Here is a 15756-nt window from a genome sequence, read left to right on the forward strand (position 1 = left end):
GCTTACTAATGGAGGGCTTTGCCATTTCTCTCACTACAAAAGCAAACTGTGCTTCAGCAAAAGGATGTGCTTTGCATGCCAATTACCACTCATTCTCAGATGGTAATCATGGGTTTATTCTCCACAGTGGGCCTCAAACCAGATATGTCTTTGTCTACTTACTAACTACCACATGCACCTGTTAAAGCACAAGACCTTTGTGTTGTTAAAAGAATCTCTTCTTATGGAACTTTCCTTTGGAGAGAAGGGTCACACAAGCAGCAAACTGAAGAAAAGGAATTTTAATGACTGTAAGAAAAACCTCCCCCATACAAAACGAAGTGACCATCCTTGGAGAAGACTGTTGCCTGCACACACACATCTCTTTCAGCTTAAAGTCAGATCTAGAGAAGGATTATCACTGCTCTCAGAGATGAGTGGGGAGGGCGGAGGGGGAGGGGGATTAGTGAACCCCAGTGGCGGCAGGAAATTCTCCTCAGGGGTATTTTGAGCTGCTTCTTTGGGCCAGGGCTCCCTGCCGACTGCTGATGGATCACTGGCCTGAGCCAGGGTGGCCTCCTTCCGGCCTGTGAGCTGCTTGCAGTACTGGTTGTACTTGGACTCTGTTCTCGACATTCGGGGAATACAGTTATCGTACCCTAAACAAAATCAAATCAAAATAAGATACAGGAACAGAGGTGCCATTGGCAAGAAAAGTGTGCTTGAAATAGGAAAACTAGGGAATCAATAGAAAAACCAGAGAATCAATATTTGGATTTCAGAGTTATTGGGCCATCTCTATTGTTGTTATTTGATGGTTTATATTGCTATTATAAATAAACACCCTAATAAGTGGATTAGCCTCAACAAGTCAAGAGTCTAACAGCGCTGGCCTTGTTTTGCCAAACTTTCCCCCCCAAGCTAATCAAATGGGCAGCCGGTTGGTCCTGGTCTTCTCCTGGCCTATTCAGAGGCCCTGTGCCTCTACTTGCCCACCCCACATTCCACTCAGCCACCTTTGCCCTTTCAATCCACAGGCTTTGGTGACAGCACATGGTGAAGCCTGAAAGCAGACACCCGTTGCACTCACCTTCCGTGCTCACATTGGCCAAATTGCTTTTGTACTCCATGAACTTCACAGAAGACTTCCTCCTAGCAGCAGTCATGAGCAGCATCAGGGGGCTGCAGTCATCTGCAGCAGACTAGGGAGAATAAGCGGCAACTAGGGATATCTAGTTGTTTGCCCAAAATGGCTCAAAACATTTTAGCTAGGCACCCAAAATGTATGCTGAACAATAAAGAATTTTTAATTCCTGCTTTAAATATATATTTACTTTCCAAACAAAATCCTGAAAACATAATTGTGGTGTACTCTGAGGCAGATTCTAGAAGCACCCCAAAGTTGCACAGCTCAGAAGCATTGTTTTAAAGGTATTATGTCTACATTACAAATTTAAAGAGAGTAGTTTTCTCTCCCCAGGAAATCAGGGAACCGTCATCCTCTGAGTAGGGGAGGGCAGGAATCAAACGCTCATAGAGAATTATCAGCACCCATACCACACAACAATTACTTGGAGTGCCACAGCAGTTACACTTCTATGTATCATGAAATCATAGTATTATGAAATCTATGTATCACTTTTATCATGAAATGATAAAATATTATGAAACGTAAAACAGCTATACGTTTCATAATATTTTATCATTTCATACGCCCTGGAAGCAATGCTGCTGCTGCTGTGCTTAAAAATGCTAGTTGATGTAAAAAATTTAGAAATCACCCAAGCCCTGACTTTAAAGGCAGAGGCATAACACATATGGGAGGAAAAGGAAGGAGGGTAGAAGGGAAGGAGAATCAACTGGGGGAGGCCAAGGTGAATAGACAATGATGGACAGGCCAATGGAAAGGTTGCATCCCATGTCATGGGGCTGCCTGCTGCTGATCCTGCTGGAATCAGAGTGGGGAAGGGACTGGGGCAATGACCATTACAAGCCCTTGCTGCTTCCCTCAGCATTTTGGGGCAGTGACGGTGGGCAATACTGCCTTTGGTAACCCACAAACATGCAACCTGCTTGCTACAAGCAGGGAGTGGCTGCAAGCCAGCCTGGTTGTTTTGTGAATTGGCCTAAGCTACAGGAGGTCCACCAGATACAGGGCAGGATGCAGATGGCAACTGGCCCTCCACTTCCAGTGGACTCCTAGCTCTTGTTCAATTCATGCAGGACAGTTTCTGTGGTTACCATCCAGAGAAGAGAGTACACTTAGACTTCAGGACAGGAGTGCAGAACCTGCTCAGATATTAAGATTGGCCTCCCAAACCCTGCTTCAGGACTCCCTTGCCTACAGCCATGGAAAGAAAGGTGGTGTGTGTGACCAGAGGCAGGGCCTTTTCAATCATTACCCCTGATCCTTTGGAATCCCTTCCCCAAGAAGGATCATCTAGCATCATCATTGTATTATTTTTGGTGCCAGGTGAAAAGGACAGGTTGCTTACCTGTAACTGTGGTTCTTCGAGTGGTCATCTGTGCAGTCACACATATGGGCTCTGCGCCTGCATGGAGTCTCGTTCGGGAAGTTTCTATAGCTGATAAGAGATTTTGGCAGGAACCCACCCCCAACGTCCTACTGCGCATGCTTAGGAGGGTCCCCACCTAGCTCCTCAGATCCCTAGAGACTGACATTGTGGCCCCTGGATTGAAGAAGTCCCCAGAGAGTGCCCAAAAGGACAGACACCTAGAGGGGAAGGTGGGTGGGTTGTGTGATGGCACAGATGACCACTCGAAGAACCACAGTTACAAGTAAGCAACCTGTCCTTCTTCGTGGTCTCTGTGCATCACACATATGGGCGACTAGCAAGCTGACTTACCGGTGGTGGGTCAGTGTTTTATTGCAGAATGGCCGAGAGGACAGCCCTTCCAGAAGAGCAGTCTGCTCTGGAACGTACATCCAGTCTGTAATGCCTGATGAATGTCATTGGGTTAGACCATGTTACAGCACAACACAGCTTGAATAGAGAAACCTCCACGTTAATGTGGAGACAGCCCTAGTGGAGTGTGCTCTGTGTTAGGCAAATCAATATTAGCCAATCTATAGGGCAGGCAAATTGTCTGTACCATCCAAGCAGAAAGTCTTTGTGTGGATACTGGGTGGCCCTTCTTATGGTGTCCATTACAGACAAACGAACGGGTTGACAAACGGAAGTTCTCTGTGTGGGCTTTGTAGAAAGCTAATGCACATCTAACATCTAATGTGTGCAGTGTGGATTCGAGAGGTGTAGAAGGAGATGGGAAGGTTGGTAGTACTAGGTCCTGGTTTACATGGAAATCTAAGACTACCTTCAGCAAGAACTGTGTATCAGGGCGCAACACTACTTTGTCATGGTTGAAAACGAGAAAAGGTTCGTCCACACATAAGGCTGCAAGTTCACTTGCACGTCTTGCGGAAGTTATGGCTACAAGAAAAACTACTTTTCAAGTCAAAAGATTAAGGTCTGATGTAGCCATAGGTTTGAATGGCTTGGCAGAGAGAATGTGCAGCACCACTGACCGATTCCAGGATGGCATGGGCGTTCTAGTGGGTGGCTTCATGTTCCGTAGTCCCTTCAGAAATTGGCAGACCAATGGATGGGAAAAACACCCCTCTACAGGATCATGGTATACCGATATGGCAGCCAAATAAACTTTTAACGAGGAGAATTGGAGACCCTTATCTCCTAACATCAACAAAAAGGATAAAACTTGTTGAATGGATGAAGTGGTTCAAACTGCTTAGCTAAAGCGAACTCTTTAAACTTTAACCATTTTCTTAAGAGGAATGTGTAGATGGCTTCAATGCGGCATCGAGAACTTCCTGTATCTTAGACGTCAGTTTAAGTTTGCAAGGAAGTAGTCTCCAGGCTGTCAGACGCAAGGTGTCGATTTCTGGGTGGTAAATATTGTTGGGTGAATTAGTAGTGTGGTACAAATTCCTCCTAGCAGTTCGCAAATAAACGGAAGAGTGAGCGTTGAGTCCTCAATGCATTTATTTAGAGAAGTCTTCCAAAAACAAAAGACCAGGCTGGTAGCATCAAATAATAACAAAGTAACTGTCTTACCCTAAATCATATAAGTAAGCATAACAGCTTTACGGTTCTCTTTGATAAGTCCTCCCTTCACATCAAAACAGCATACTCCCTCCTCTGGCAGCAGCAGCCTACGCCACACCCCACACACTCCTGTGAAAGAGCGAGACTTTTACTTTCTTCACCCAATCACCAAGTCTCTGCCAATAATTACTATTAAAGTTAACACGAAAACCTGACATCCTCCTGCTTTTTGTGTACACTGATACAGTAATTACCTTATTTAATATAATTGCAAATATTTTGTCAATTTCTGATGTTGTTCTTTACTTATAGGTTTAGACAACAGATCCGCAGGGATGTCTTTTCCGACTAAATACTGAATTTGTAACAAGCCATTTCTTATATACTCCTTTGCATGGCACAATTTGATTTGTAGATATTTGGTTCTTTGTTTACAACTGAACTTTGTTCAGTTTTTAAGACAGAAATGCTTGATTGTCTTGATAAACAATAACAGGTTTTGGTACATCAGTCTCGGCATCCTTTAACAATTGCAATAACCATTCAATGTTCACAATGGCAAAGTTAAATACATTCAGTTCCGCTTCACAGGAACGTAACAAAACTGTAGACTGTTTTTTACAGGCCCAATCGAATAAACTGTGATTTAACATGTAAGAAACACCAGATGTACTTTTTCTATCATTTATATCATCTCCAAAACTAGCATCAGCATGAATTTCTAACCCTCCAGTACATTCCTTTGTGAACTTCAACCTGTAGTTCAAAGTGCCCTTTAAATAACGTGCTATTCGCTTTATAGCTTTCCAAGTATGTTCTGTGGGTTTAGCAGTTTATCTGCTGAATAAATTTACACTCACAGAAATATCTGGTCGGGTAGCATTGGCAATAAAACTTAGTTGCTCTAGTATACTTCTGTACAATGTAGCATTTTCAAAATGTTTACTTTGACTATCTGCTTGGAAATTCTGTACCATTGTAGTATCAATGGAATTAGCATTCTGCAAATTAAGTTTGTCAATCACATCATTTATCTTTTTTGTTTGATGCAAATAAAAATTGCCCTCTTGGTTTTTTTCTACCTCTAAAGAAAGATAATTAGTTACATTACCCAGGTCTTTTAACTCAAACTGTTCTTTTAAATTTTGTACAAACCTGTTATATTTTTCTTTATCAGACCAAAATATTAACAAATCATCAACGTAACACAATACATACAACTTCTGCTCTTTTTCATGTTTAACAAATAAACATTGATCTGCCTGCCCTTATTTAAATCCCATATCTCTTGAGTGTTTTTGACAACTTAGCATTCCACGCTCTTGCAGACTGTTTTAAACCATATAGACATTTTTCAAGTTTGCATACAATGTCTTTGTCGGCCTTAAAACCTTCAGGTGGTAACACGTAAATATCTTCATCTAGTTTTGCATTTAAATATGCTGTTGTTACATCTTGATGTGATACTTGCATATTTTTTGTGCAGCAAGTTTAAACATCATCCTTATGCTTTCAAAGTGTATTGTGGGTGTAAAAATCTCATGAAAATCTTGCCCTTGTATTTGGGCGAAACCATGAGCAACTAACCTTGCTTTGTGGCGTACTATTTTTCCAAATTGATCAGTTTTCACTTTAAAAATCCACCTGCTGTCAATGAGTTCCATGAAAGGTTGTTTTTTAACCAACCTCCATGTTTTGTTCTTATCTAATGAGTTTGTATAGCAAGAAGCTGAAGAAACTTCTTCAGACAGTTTCTGTACATCTTTATAACTTTGAGGTTCATAAATGGCTCTACCAGCAAATTCATCCTGGTATCTCATAGGGGGTATACCTTTGGTAGAACGTTCCGACTTACGCACTGCAGCATGCTCATCCTCAGAACTATCAGAACCACTGTCTTTTTGCACTGCATCCATAGTATGCAGTGGTTTCTTATTTTCTGCATCCCTCCCAGATTCTTCTGATTGTTTTAAAATGTCCCTTTCACTATTGCTATCATCATTTTCATCACTATCACTATAATCACTTTCTGTTTCACTTTCGTTAACAGGAGTGGATTGGAAGATTACAACTCATTCCCAATTAACATTATAATCAACACTCCTTGTTAAACTTACATTTTGAGTACTTGACATAAGCACGCTATATGACCCTTTTTCGTATCCAAGAAATATTCCATGTTGCCCCTTTTCTTGTAATTTCTGACTCTGGGGTGTATGCACCCACATGACAGATCCGAAAATCCTAAAATGGCTCACAGAAGGTTTTTTGTTATATAATTTTTGATAAAGAGTGCACTTCAATACTGAACTTATGCTTCTATTATGTACATAGTTAAAACAGTTCAGTGCCTCAGCCCAGAACTCCTCTCCTAAGTTGGCATTGTGCAGAAGTGTTTTTAACCCCTGCAACAGGGTTTGGTTCATTCTTTCACACAAACTGTTCTGCCATGGAGAACGTGGAGTGGCAGCCATGTGCTCAATGCCATGCTGCGTAAGGAAACCTTCAAACTCCGCAGAGCAGAATTCTCCACCTCTGTCAGTAAAAAAACCAGGCAATTTGGGTATTATGCCTATTATATATTAACCCAAGCACAAAATGATTTAAACCTTTCAAATGCCTCATTTTTCTTCTGAAGCATATATACAAAAGACTATCTCGTATATTGATCTATGAGCACTGTAAAAAAATGTGCTCCTCCTCTGGAAACCTTAAGGGGACCAACAAGATCTCCATGAACAAACTGAAACGGCTTTTCAGCCTTTCTACTTGTGATTTTTCCTTTAGGGATTTGCTTTGCCTTATGTTTTGCACAAGATACACATTTCATGTGGTACTTACAACTTTTTAGTTTCAGCCTATAGGCTGCATTTTAGATACTGCTTTAAAATTTAGACAACCAAACAGCCTATGATAAGAGTGAATACAATTATCATGTAATTGAGCATTTGACTTTGATTTCAAAGTTTTAACCTCACAACACTATCATTTTCCTCTTTTTCATTCCGGTATGATAAGAGAAACAGCCCATTTCTTTTTTTAGCATACAAGATCACTTTGTTGTTTTTTATCAATTCACGTTTGAACTTCGAGAATTTAACAACAACATTTTGCTGTTAATTATGACACATTCAATAATTTTTCAGATAACTCAGGAGCATATAGTACATTCTTAATTGATGCATTTAGGCTTTTAAGGAACACAGTTCCAAGCCCTTTATTCTTAATTACTTTCCCATTGGCAAGATGGATTTTCCCCTTTTGTTTAGTTAAACCTGTAAACAAACTCTTATCTTTGCACATATTGTGGGTAGCACCACTGTCTATAACAAAATGGTCCCACCTTTTCGTTGGAATGGACACAGCAATAAGCACTTTAACTTGTCGCTTAAACACCCCTTGCTGTTGTCCTTGTCCTTGTTTCTTCTTTTTATAATCTTTATGTAGATGCCCTGTTTCTCCACAAGAAAGACAACGATGTACTTTCAGTGCTGCTATCTTCTCACTCTCAGCAGTTAAATTACCCCTGCTGTTCGGCATATGCCTTTGTGAAGGGGCAGCTTCATCATTGTATCTAGAAGCCACACGCCTATCTAATTCAGACATGAGCCTTGCTTGAATAAGTTCAAGAGTCAGCTGTGCTGGGGGCAAAGCAGCTAGTTGAGCAGCGATACTTTCATAACTTTTATTTAAACTGCTCAACACAACGTAGCAGAATTGCAGGCCAGGAATTTCAACATCACATCATAATAACTTGTCTTGGAGCGACCATAAATTCCTCAGATGTTCAGCTAGGTCACCATCTGGAGCAAGTTCAGCCCGATACATTTGTTTAAAATACACGATGGTCGACCCGGTTCCACGATGAAGATGAATTGTCTCCAATGCTGTCCACATTGGTTTTGCAGTTTGTTTTCCATGGATATTAACCAATTGTTGGTCTGAGACAGCCAAAGTAATTAGAGTCTTTGCTTTGGTGTCATTATTATTCCATGCCTGCATAATAGGAGCGGGAGGATCTTCCGCTATGACTCTCCAAACTTTTTCTTTCACCAGAAATGCCTCCATCCGGTAACACCAAATAGAAAAATTGGAGTCATCTAGCTGAGGGAAATAAAAGCCATTGTCTTTATGTTCCGCCATTGAGCCTTGCTTCAACAGCCAGCAATCATGCAACAGCCAGCAATCACGCAACAGTAGGCAGAAGAGCAGCCAAATGTCCAGCACTCACGTTGTCTAAACAAATTCACTCCGCCATCCTGAAGCCTCTCTGGTACTGCATCAAAGGTTCAAAACTCTTCTCCTGGGCCCATAACCAGATGTTGGGGGAATTAGTAGTGTGGTACAAATTCCTCCTAGCAGTTCGCAAACAAAAGAAAGCTTGGGCGTTGAGTCCTCAATGCATTTATTTAGAGAAGTCTTCCAAAAACAAAAGACCAGGCTGGTAGTGTCAAATAATAACAAAGTAACTGTCTTACCCTAAATCACATAAGTAAGCATAACAGCTTTACAGTTCTCTTTGATAAGTCCTCCTTCACATCAAAACAGCATACTCCCTCCTCTGGCAGCAGCAGCCTACACCACACCCCACATACTCCTGTGAAAGAGCGAGCCTTTTACTTACTTCACCCAATCACCAACAGGTGTTCTGAGTTTGCAAGTCTCTTCCAATAATCTGCCAATAATTACTGTTAAAGTTAACACAAAAACCTGACAAATACGACCCTTTTGTCAATGCAGTAAGTCTGGACGTCTTGGGAGGCAGTAATACCGTCCCCGAGATCTGATGAGAAGTGGGGCAAACCAGCCCTGCCTGGGCCACCATGGTGTCACCAATATGCAGTCTGCATTGTCCATTGTGATCTTTCCCAACACCTTGGTCAGCAGAGGAAATGGTGGAAAGAGGAAGTGAAGTTCGTGAGACTAGGTCAGGAGAAAGGCATCCCCCTTGGAATATCGTCCCAGACCTGCTGTGCTGCAAAAACGGTCGCACATGGAGTTCTCCTGTGTTGCAAAGAGGTCGGTGGTTGGTGTTCCCCAACGCCAGAAAATGGCATGAACAACTTGTTGGTGGAGTTACCACTCTTGTGATGTTGAGACAGTTCTGCTGAGTTGATCTGCCAATTTGTTGTCCTTGCCCGCTATGTGAACTGCTGTGATTGTGATGCTGTGTTGCAGACACCACTCCAAGATCTGCACTGTCAAATTGACTAGTCAGATTGATCTCATCCCCATCCCCCCGTTTGTTGAGGTGGAAGATCACCGTGGTATTGTCGGAGGTGACCTGAATATGATTGCCCTTGAATATTGATACAAAAGACTTGAGGGCTCTTTGAAATGCAAGGAGTTCTAGGATGTTGATATGATTGTCTCTCTGACTGCTCGACCAAGCACCTTGAACTGTTAGGTTCTTGCAGTGAGCACCCTAACCTAGGAGTGATGCATCCACTGTTAACACAATCGTAGGAGGACTGTGATGTAAGAGTATCCCTAGTAAGAGATAATCCAGCCGAGTCCACCACACCAAGGATGTCACTACCCTGGTTGGTAGTCGAAGAGTTGATCTCCTCGCATTCGATGCAGGGTAGAAGGCTCTGACAAACCACAGTTGGAGATGGCGCATCTTGAGGCGTGTGAAGGGTATGACTGCCATGGTGGCTGCCATCATACCTAAGTGTCTTTGGATAGTAAACGCTCCATTGTTGGATGACGTGCCTTGCCAACTTGATGAGAGTAGCAGCTCTGTCTTGAGGTAAGTATGCTTGAGCAGTGTCGGCATCGAGAATGGCTCCTATAAATTTTATCAAGCGCAAAGGGATAAAGTTTGACTTCTCTTTGTTGAGGCACAGACCACGGTCAGTTAACAAGCTTCAGATCGTCCCAACCTGCTGTGCAAGGATCCTTCTGGACCTTCCCACGACAAGCCAATTGTCGATGTAAGGGTACAACTGGATCCCCATCTGCCTCAGGTGTGCGCACACCACTGCCATGCATTTGGTAAAAACGTGTGGTGCAGTAGATAGGCTGAAGGGATAGACCCTGAATTGGAAGAAGTGATCTCCCATCCCAAACTGGAGGAACTTTTGACAGGACTCGTGGATGTTGATATGGAAATAGGCATCCCGAAGTTCGATGGATGCAAACCACGCTCCTTCAGTGAGGAGTGGAAGAATAAGCCACTCTGAACTTTGTAGTCCTTATGAAAAAGTTTAAGTTCCTTAAATCTAAAATGGGACATAGACCCCCATCTCTTTTTAGCATGGTGAAATAGTGGGAGTAAAAACCGTCCTGAACAAGGTTTTGAGGTACGTGCACAATCGTTCCCTTCTGCAAGAGGGTCAATATTTCCTCCTGAAGGGCTGTTGATGGCTGGATAAACCGTATCTGTCCCAGTGGTGGACAGGAATTCTACACGATACCTCACCACTACGATTTTGAGTACCCAAGAGTCGGATGTTATTTGGTACCATGCCAAAAAGAAAGGGGAGTGTGTCTGAAAGGCGTCATAGTGTTCTGAAAATATGGGAAGTCAAAGTCAATGTTTGTCACTGCCATCAGCCTTGCGGCACTGAGCAAGGTATTTATATGGAGGTTGACATTTGGCTTGAGTGTGGAACTGTTGGTTTTGCTTAAAAATTGGCTGGCCAGTTTGGAAGCAAGAGTATGGTTGGTTGCAATACCACCTCTTTTGTTTAATTTGTTGAGGAGGGTATGCTAGGCCCATCTTCTTTGCAGTCATTCTGGCCTTTTAGACGGAGTCCATAGCTTCGTCTGTTTCGGCACTGAATAATCCTATGCCGTCAAATGGGAGATACTCAATGCGTGATCTTGCCTCCTGCGAAAGACCCAAAGACCTTATGTGAAGCGTCTAAGTGCCACAGCACTCACCATGGACTTTGCTCCATAGTCCGTCTGGTGTCAGGTGGTGTTAATTTATTTCTTGGCTAAACGCACTGCTTCAGTGTGGAAAATTCGAGCTAGTTCTCTGTGGTCTTCACCCAGATGATCAATTAAAGAGCTCATTTTCTCCCATAGGAAGAGCTGATATCTGGCCACTGTGGCCTGATAATTGGCTACTTTCAAAGTTAGGGATATGGAAGAGTACATTCTCTGACCCATTAAATCAAGGCAATGACCCTCCTTATCCACTGGGACAGCATGAGCGTGTTGCAAGCGCCCCTGCACTGATTTGACCACTGTGGAGTTTGGTTGTGGATGGACGAATAAAATTTCCGCATCCTTATACATGTTTTCTAGCCTCTTAGAAGCAGGTGGTAGAGTTGCAGATGATTTCCACACTTGTTGTATTGTTTGTTGTAATGTAGGAAGCAAAGATATTGCTACAGGCATCACAGCTTCTGAGTGCATGGCATTGAAAACTGGGTCTGTGATTTTCTGTATTGAGCCACGAGTCGCCATGCCTAATCGTAGAATCATAGAATAGCAGAGTTGGAAGGGGCCTACAAGGCCATTGAGTCCAACCCCCTGCTCAACGCAGGAATCCGGGGGCGGAGCCTGACAGCCAAATGCACCGGTAGGAACTCTTCTTAGGCTCCCGGATTGGGAAGCCGAAATCATAATTATCTCAATTAAATGGGCAAGAATTTGTAACATACTTGTTTATGACTCTCTTGGCTAATGGTGGGAAAGAATTGGAGATGTTTGTGATAGCATAGCTCGTATACGGAGCGGTGTAAATAACGCGGCCTGGCAGGACGCAGTAAAACAGCTTGTCAGAGTGGAGAGGAAAGAGTTTGAGCTGTATTTTGTTGGATCTCTTCCATCGACAACTGAGTTTAAGCTGCTGTTATTTCACCTTATCAGTGCTGCTCAAGTAATTGGCAATAAATCTAACACCGGGAAGCAGGGAGAGAGAAGTCTGTTTTTTATTCTGAAGGACTTGAAAGTTGTTTTGATCCTTGCCTGGAACATTAAATAAACGTTGATTTATGCCTTATGCCGAATATTAGGAAATCAAAAAAGAAACCAGATAAGTTTACCTAGCAAAGGCACAATCGTCCCTCCAATCATAGTGCGGCTAGGCTTGTGAAACTGTCTTTGTCTTCGGAGGAAGATTCCGATGGCGGCATGAACATGGCGGCAAAATCTGGCAGGCAGCCAGCTACCATGGATGAAATCAAGGAGTTTATTCGTAGCAACAACGCTGTCCTTTTTTAAAAAAATGGATGACCATGCAGTGAAGGCAGAGAAAAGAATGGATGAGTTAGCTGACAGGACTGTTCAAAATGACAAGAGCATAAAATCACTGAAAGCAGAAGTAAATTCATTGGAGAAGCGACAGGAGCTGTTTGAACTTAAATGTAATCTGGAGTTCAACGCCCATGAGAAAAAGATTGATTCAATTAGAAGATCAGAACCGACGATCTACGATTCGGATTAAAAACTTTATGGAAATGTCAGGAGAAGATTTGAGAAAAGTAATTCTTTGTTGGTTTAAAGAAATGATGCCTGATTTGGAAATAAATGATTATGAAGTGGATAGGGTTCACAGGGTGGGAGGAATAAGATCCAGAAGTGCAACAAGAGATATCCTGATGAAATTTGGTAATTATTTCAAAAAAGAGCAAATTATGAAGAAATTAAGGTCTTTGGCTCTGATACAATTTCAAGGCTTTCCAGTTCAAATTTACAACGATCTCTGTCAGCAAACAATTAATTGGAGACGCAGCATCAAATCAATTACTGAAACACTTAAGAGGAATGCAATAAATTATTCCTGGGGCTACCCTGTTTTTTTGAGGTTTACGCATGGTGGGAAGCAACACAGAGTAACCTCTTTGGATCAGGGCAAGGAGTTGCTGAAAAGTCTGGGTTTGAATGCTGGCGCAAGTCCAAAAAAAGCACCTCGAGGGGAAGAAGGAGCTGGAGCATCCAAGATGTGACACTTTTGATAATGAGATGATAATATAGAAGTAATTTTAAACAGAAGGCTTACTGGTTCAGGGCTGTGCGCTTCATCTCCCCCCCCAAGGGTAAAATAATGGCCGGAGTGTTAGACTCACGGGGATTTAGTGGGGGGAAAAGAGGTGGGGGTGGAGGGTTATGGTTGGGTGGGAGGGAGGGGTTTGAAAGGGGTTTTATGTTTTTATGTATGTGAATTTTAGTTGCAGAGCACAAGGGATCGGAAAGAATATCAAAAAATTGAATATGGATAAGAACATAAGGATATCAACGCTCAATGTCAAAGGTCTGGGGGCAGTCATGAAAAGGAGGAGAATTGAGCAATTGCTAAATAGAGAAGGATCTGACATTATTTTTTGCAGGAAACACATCAAGTTAAGGATGGGGTAAACGAAATTTGTTTGAAATGGTCAGTCTATTATGAAAAGTCATTAGGGACTTCAAAAAAAAATGGAGTGGCCATTTTGATTTCAAAAAGAATTGGATTTACTTTGGAGAATATAAAAAAGAATTTGGAAAAAGATTATTGGCAATCTAAAAATAAACATAAATTAATAGAATTACAAGCAAAGAAAAAAGAATTAGAGAACATAAATTTAGAGGAAGTTCAGAAAAAATTAATTTATATAAAAGAGTATTTTGAAAATAGTAATAAAAACTCTAGAATGCTAGCTAGACTCACACAAAAGGAAAAAGCTAAGAATAGGAATAGTGAAAGATAAACAAGGGAATTATTGTCACATAATGAAGGGTAAAATAAAAAAAATTCAAGAATTTTATCAAGAATTATATAAGGAAAAGGACACTCAAAAGAAGAAGATGGAAGTTTATATGGAAAAGTATATAAAGAAGGGATTGGAAATAGAACATAAAGAGTTAATGGAAAGGACTATATCACAAAGAGAAATTGAAGAGATTATAGAGAATTTGAAAATGGGTAAATCACCTGGAGTAGATGGTATAGGACCGGAATATTATAAAGTTTTAAAAACGTTTTTAGTACCAAAATTATTGAAATTATATAATGCCATTTTGGAAGGAGAGAGGATCCCAGAATCATGGGAACATTCGTTAATAAATTTAATTTTAAATTTAATAAGGATCTGACTATCCCTGATTCATATAGACCTATTTCGTTAATAAATCAAGATGCTAAATTTTTTTCAACTATTTTAGCAAAATGATTAAATAAATTTATAGCTAAATATATAGGGGAAGACCAATGTGGATTTGTAGCAGGCAGACAAACGCATAATTTAGTGGGAAGAGTTTTAAATGTAATACAGGTGATAAAGAAGTCAAAGACTAAAGCGGGAATTTTAGCGTTGGATATTTTTAAGGCTTTCGATTGTGTGAGCTGGCAGGCATTAAAGATGGTTTTAAATAAAATGGGATTTGGAAACAAATTTAAAGCTATAATAGAACAATTATACTCTCAAAATACAGCCGTAGTGGTAGTAAATGATGGAGTTACTGATAAGATACGACTAGCCAGAGGGACAAGACAAGGATGTCCACTCTCGCCTGTCCTGTTTGTAATGGTAATGGAATTATTGGCAAATGCAATAAGAGATGATGGGGAGATAGAAGGGATAGGCATTATTAAGAAGATAAAATTGAATATGTTTGCGGATGATACTTTGTTAACTATTAAAAACCCAGTAGGAAAGATGGAAAGAATTAAACAGCAGTTGAAAGAATTTGAAGAAATTACTGGATTAAGAATAAACTGGTCAAAATCAGAGTTGATGTTATTTAATTATACTAAAAAGGAAGAGAAGGATTGGGAAGGAAAAGAAATAGAAACGAGAGTTAAAGAACAGATTAGATATTTGGGAATTAGAATTACAAAAAATTTGGAGAGTTTAGAGAAGGAAAATTTAAGTAGTTTGAAAAAAGAGATTTTAGTAAAATTGGAAAAATATAAAAGATTGAATCTATCATGGTTTGGAAGAATAGCATTAATTAAAATGAAGATTTTAGCAAAGATCAATTTTATTTTTAGGATGTTACCAATAAAAATTTCAGAATCAGAGTTAAAAAGTTGGCAGAATATTATAAATAATTATTGTAATGGGGATAAGGAAGCGAGGATAAATAAGAATAAATGGTATTTAAGCCAAAAAAAGGGAGGATTGGGTTTCCCAAATATTAATTTATATTATGTAGCTAATAGGTTAAGACATATTGTAGAGGCAATTTTAGGTGTAGGAGATTTAGATTGGATGGAGGATAAAACGACAAGTAATATAGATTTAAATCTGGAAAATGTATTTTTTTAGGGAAGGAGGTAAAAAATGGGCTGAAAGAACAGGTTGCTCACCTGTAACTGTGGTTCTTCGAGTGGTCATCTGTGCAGTCACACCAATGGGCTCTGCGCTCACGCAGAGACCTCATCCGGTAAACTTCTAAAGCTAACGGCGTTTCAGGTGGGGACCCCTCCCCCACGACCAAGGTCGCATGCACCAACGGTCCCCACCTTCCCCTCAGTCCTCGAAGACCGCCATAGCCCTCAAGGTACGGAAGGTACAGCCTCTTCCTTCTCCGGTATCATAATAAGACACCAAAGAGGGGATGGAGGGAGGGTTGTGTGACTGCACAGATGACCACTCGAAGAACCAGAGTTACAGGTAAGCAACCTATTCTTCTTCATCGTGGTCTCTGTGCATCACACCAATGGGCGAATAGCAAGCTTACTCACCAGTAGAGGGTAGGTGTCTCATTGGAATATTGAAGAAAGCACTGCTCTTCCAAACCCAGCATCAGCTCT

At 41.1% G+C, this 15756-nt stretch overlaps 1 protein-coding gene across 1 annotated transcript in view; it reads right to left on the bottom strand.

Moving 5' to 3' along the window:
• Positions 1–328: 328 nt before the first annotated feature.
• The window catches only part of C19H9orf43 (chromosome 19 C9orf43 homolog), a 70770-nt gene continuing 55342 nt past the window's right edge, over positions 329–15756 (bottom strand). The window contains exons 11-12 of the mRNA XM_063144637.1: positions 1070–1181; positions 329–638 (exon numbers count right to left, since the gene is read on the bottom strand). Coding sequence (XP_063000707.1) covers positions 367–638; positions 1070–1181 — 384 coding nt within the window. The 3' untranslated portion in view covers positions 329–366. The remainder of the gene's footprint in view (positions 639–1069; positions 1182–15756) is intronic.

The sequence above is a fragment of the Elgaria multicarinata genome, chromosome 19, assembly GCF_023053635.1.
Source record: "Elgaria multicarinata webbii isolate HBS135686 ecotype San Diego chromosome 19, rElgMul1.1.pri, whole genome shotgun sequence".
NCBI lineage: Eukaryota > Metazoa > Chordata > Lepidosauria > Squamata > Anguidae > Elgaria > Elgaria multicarinata.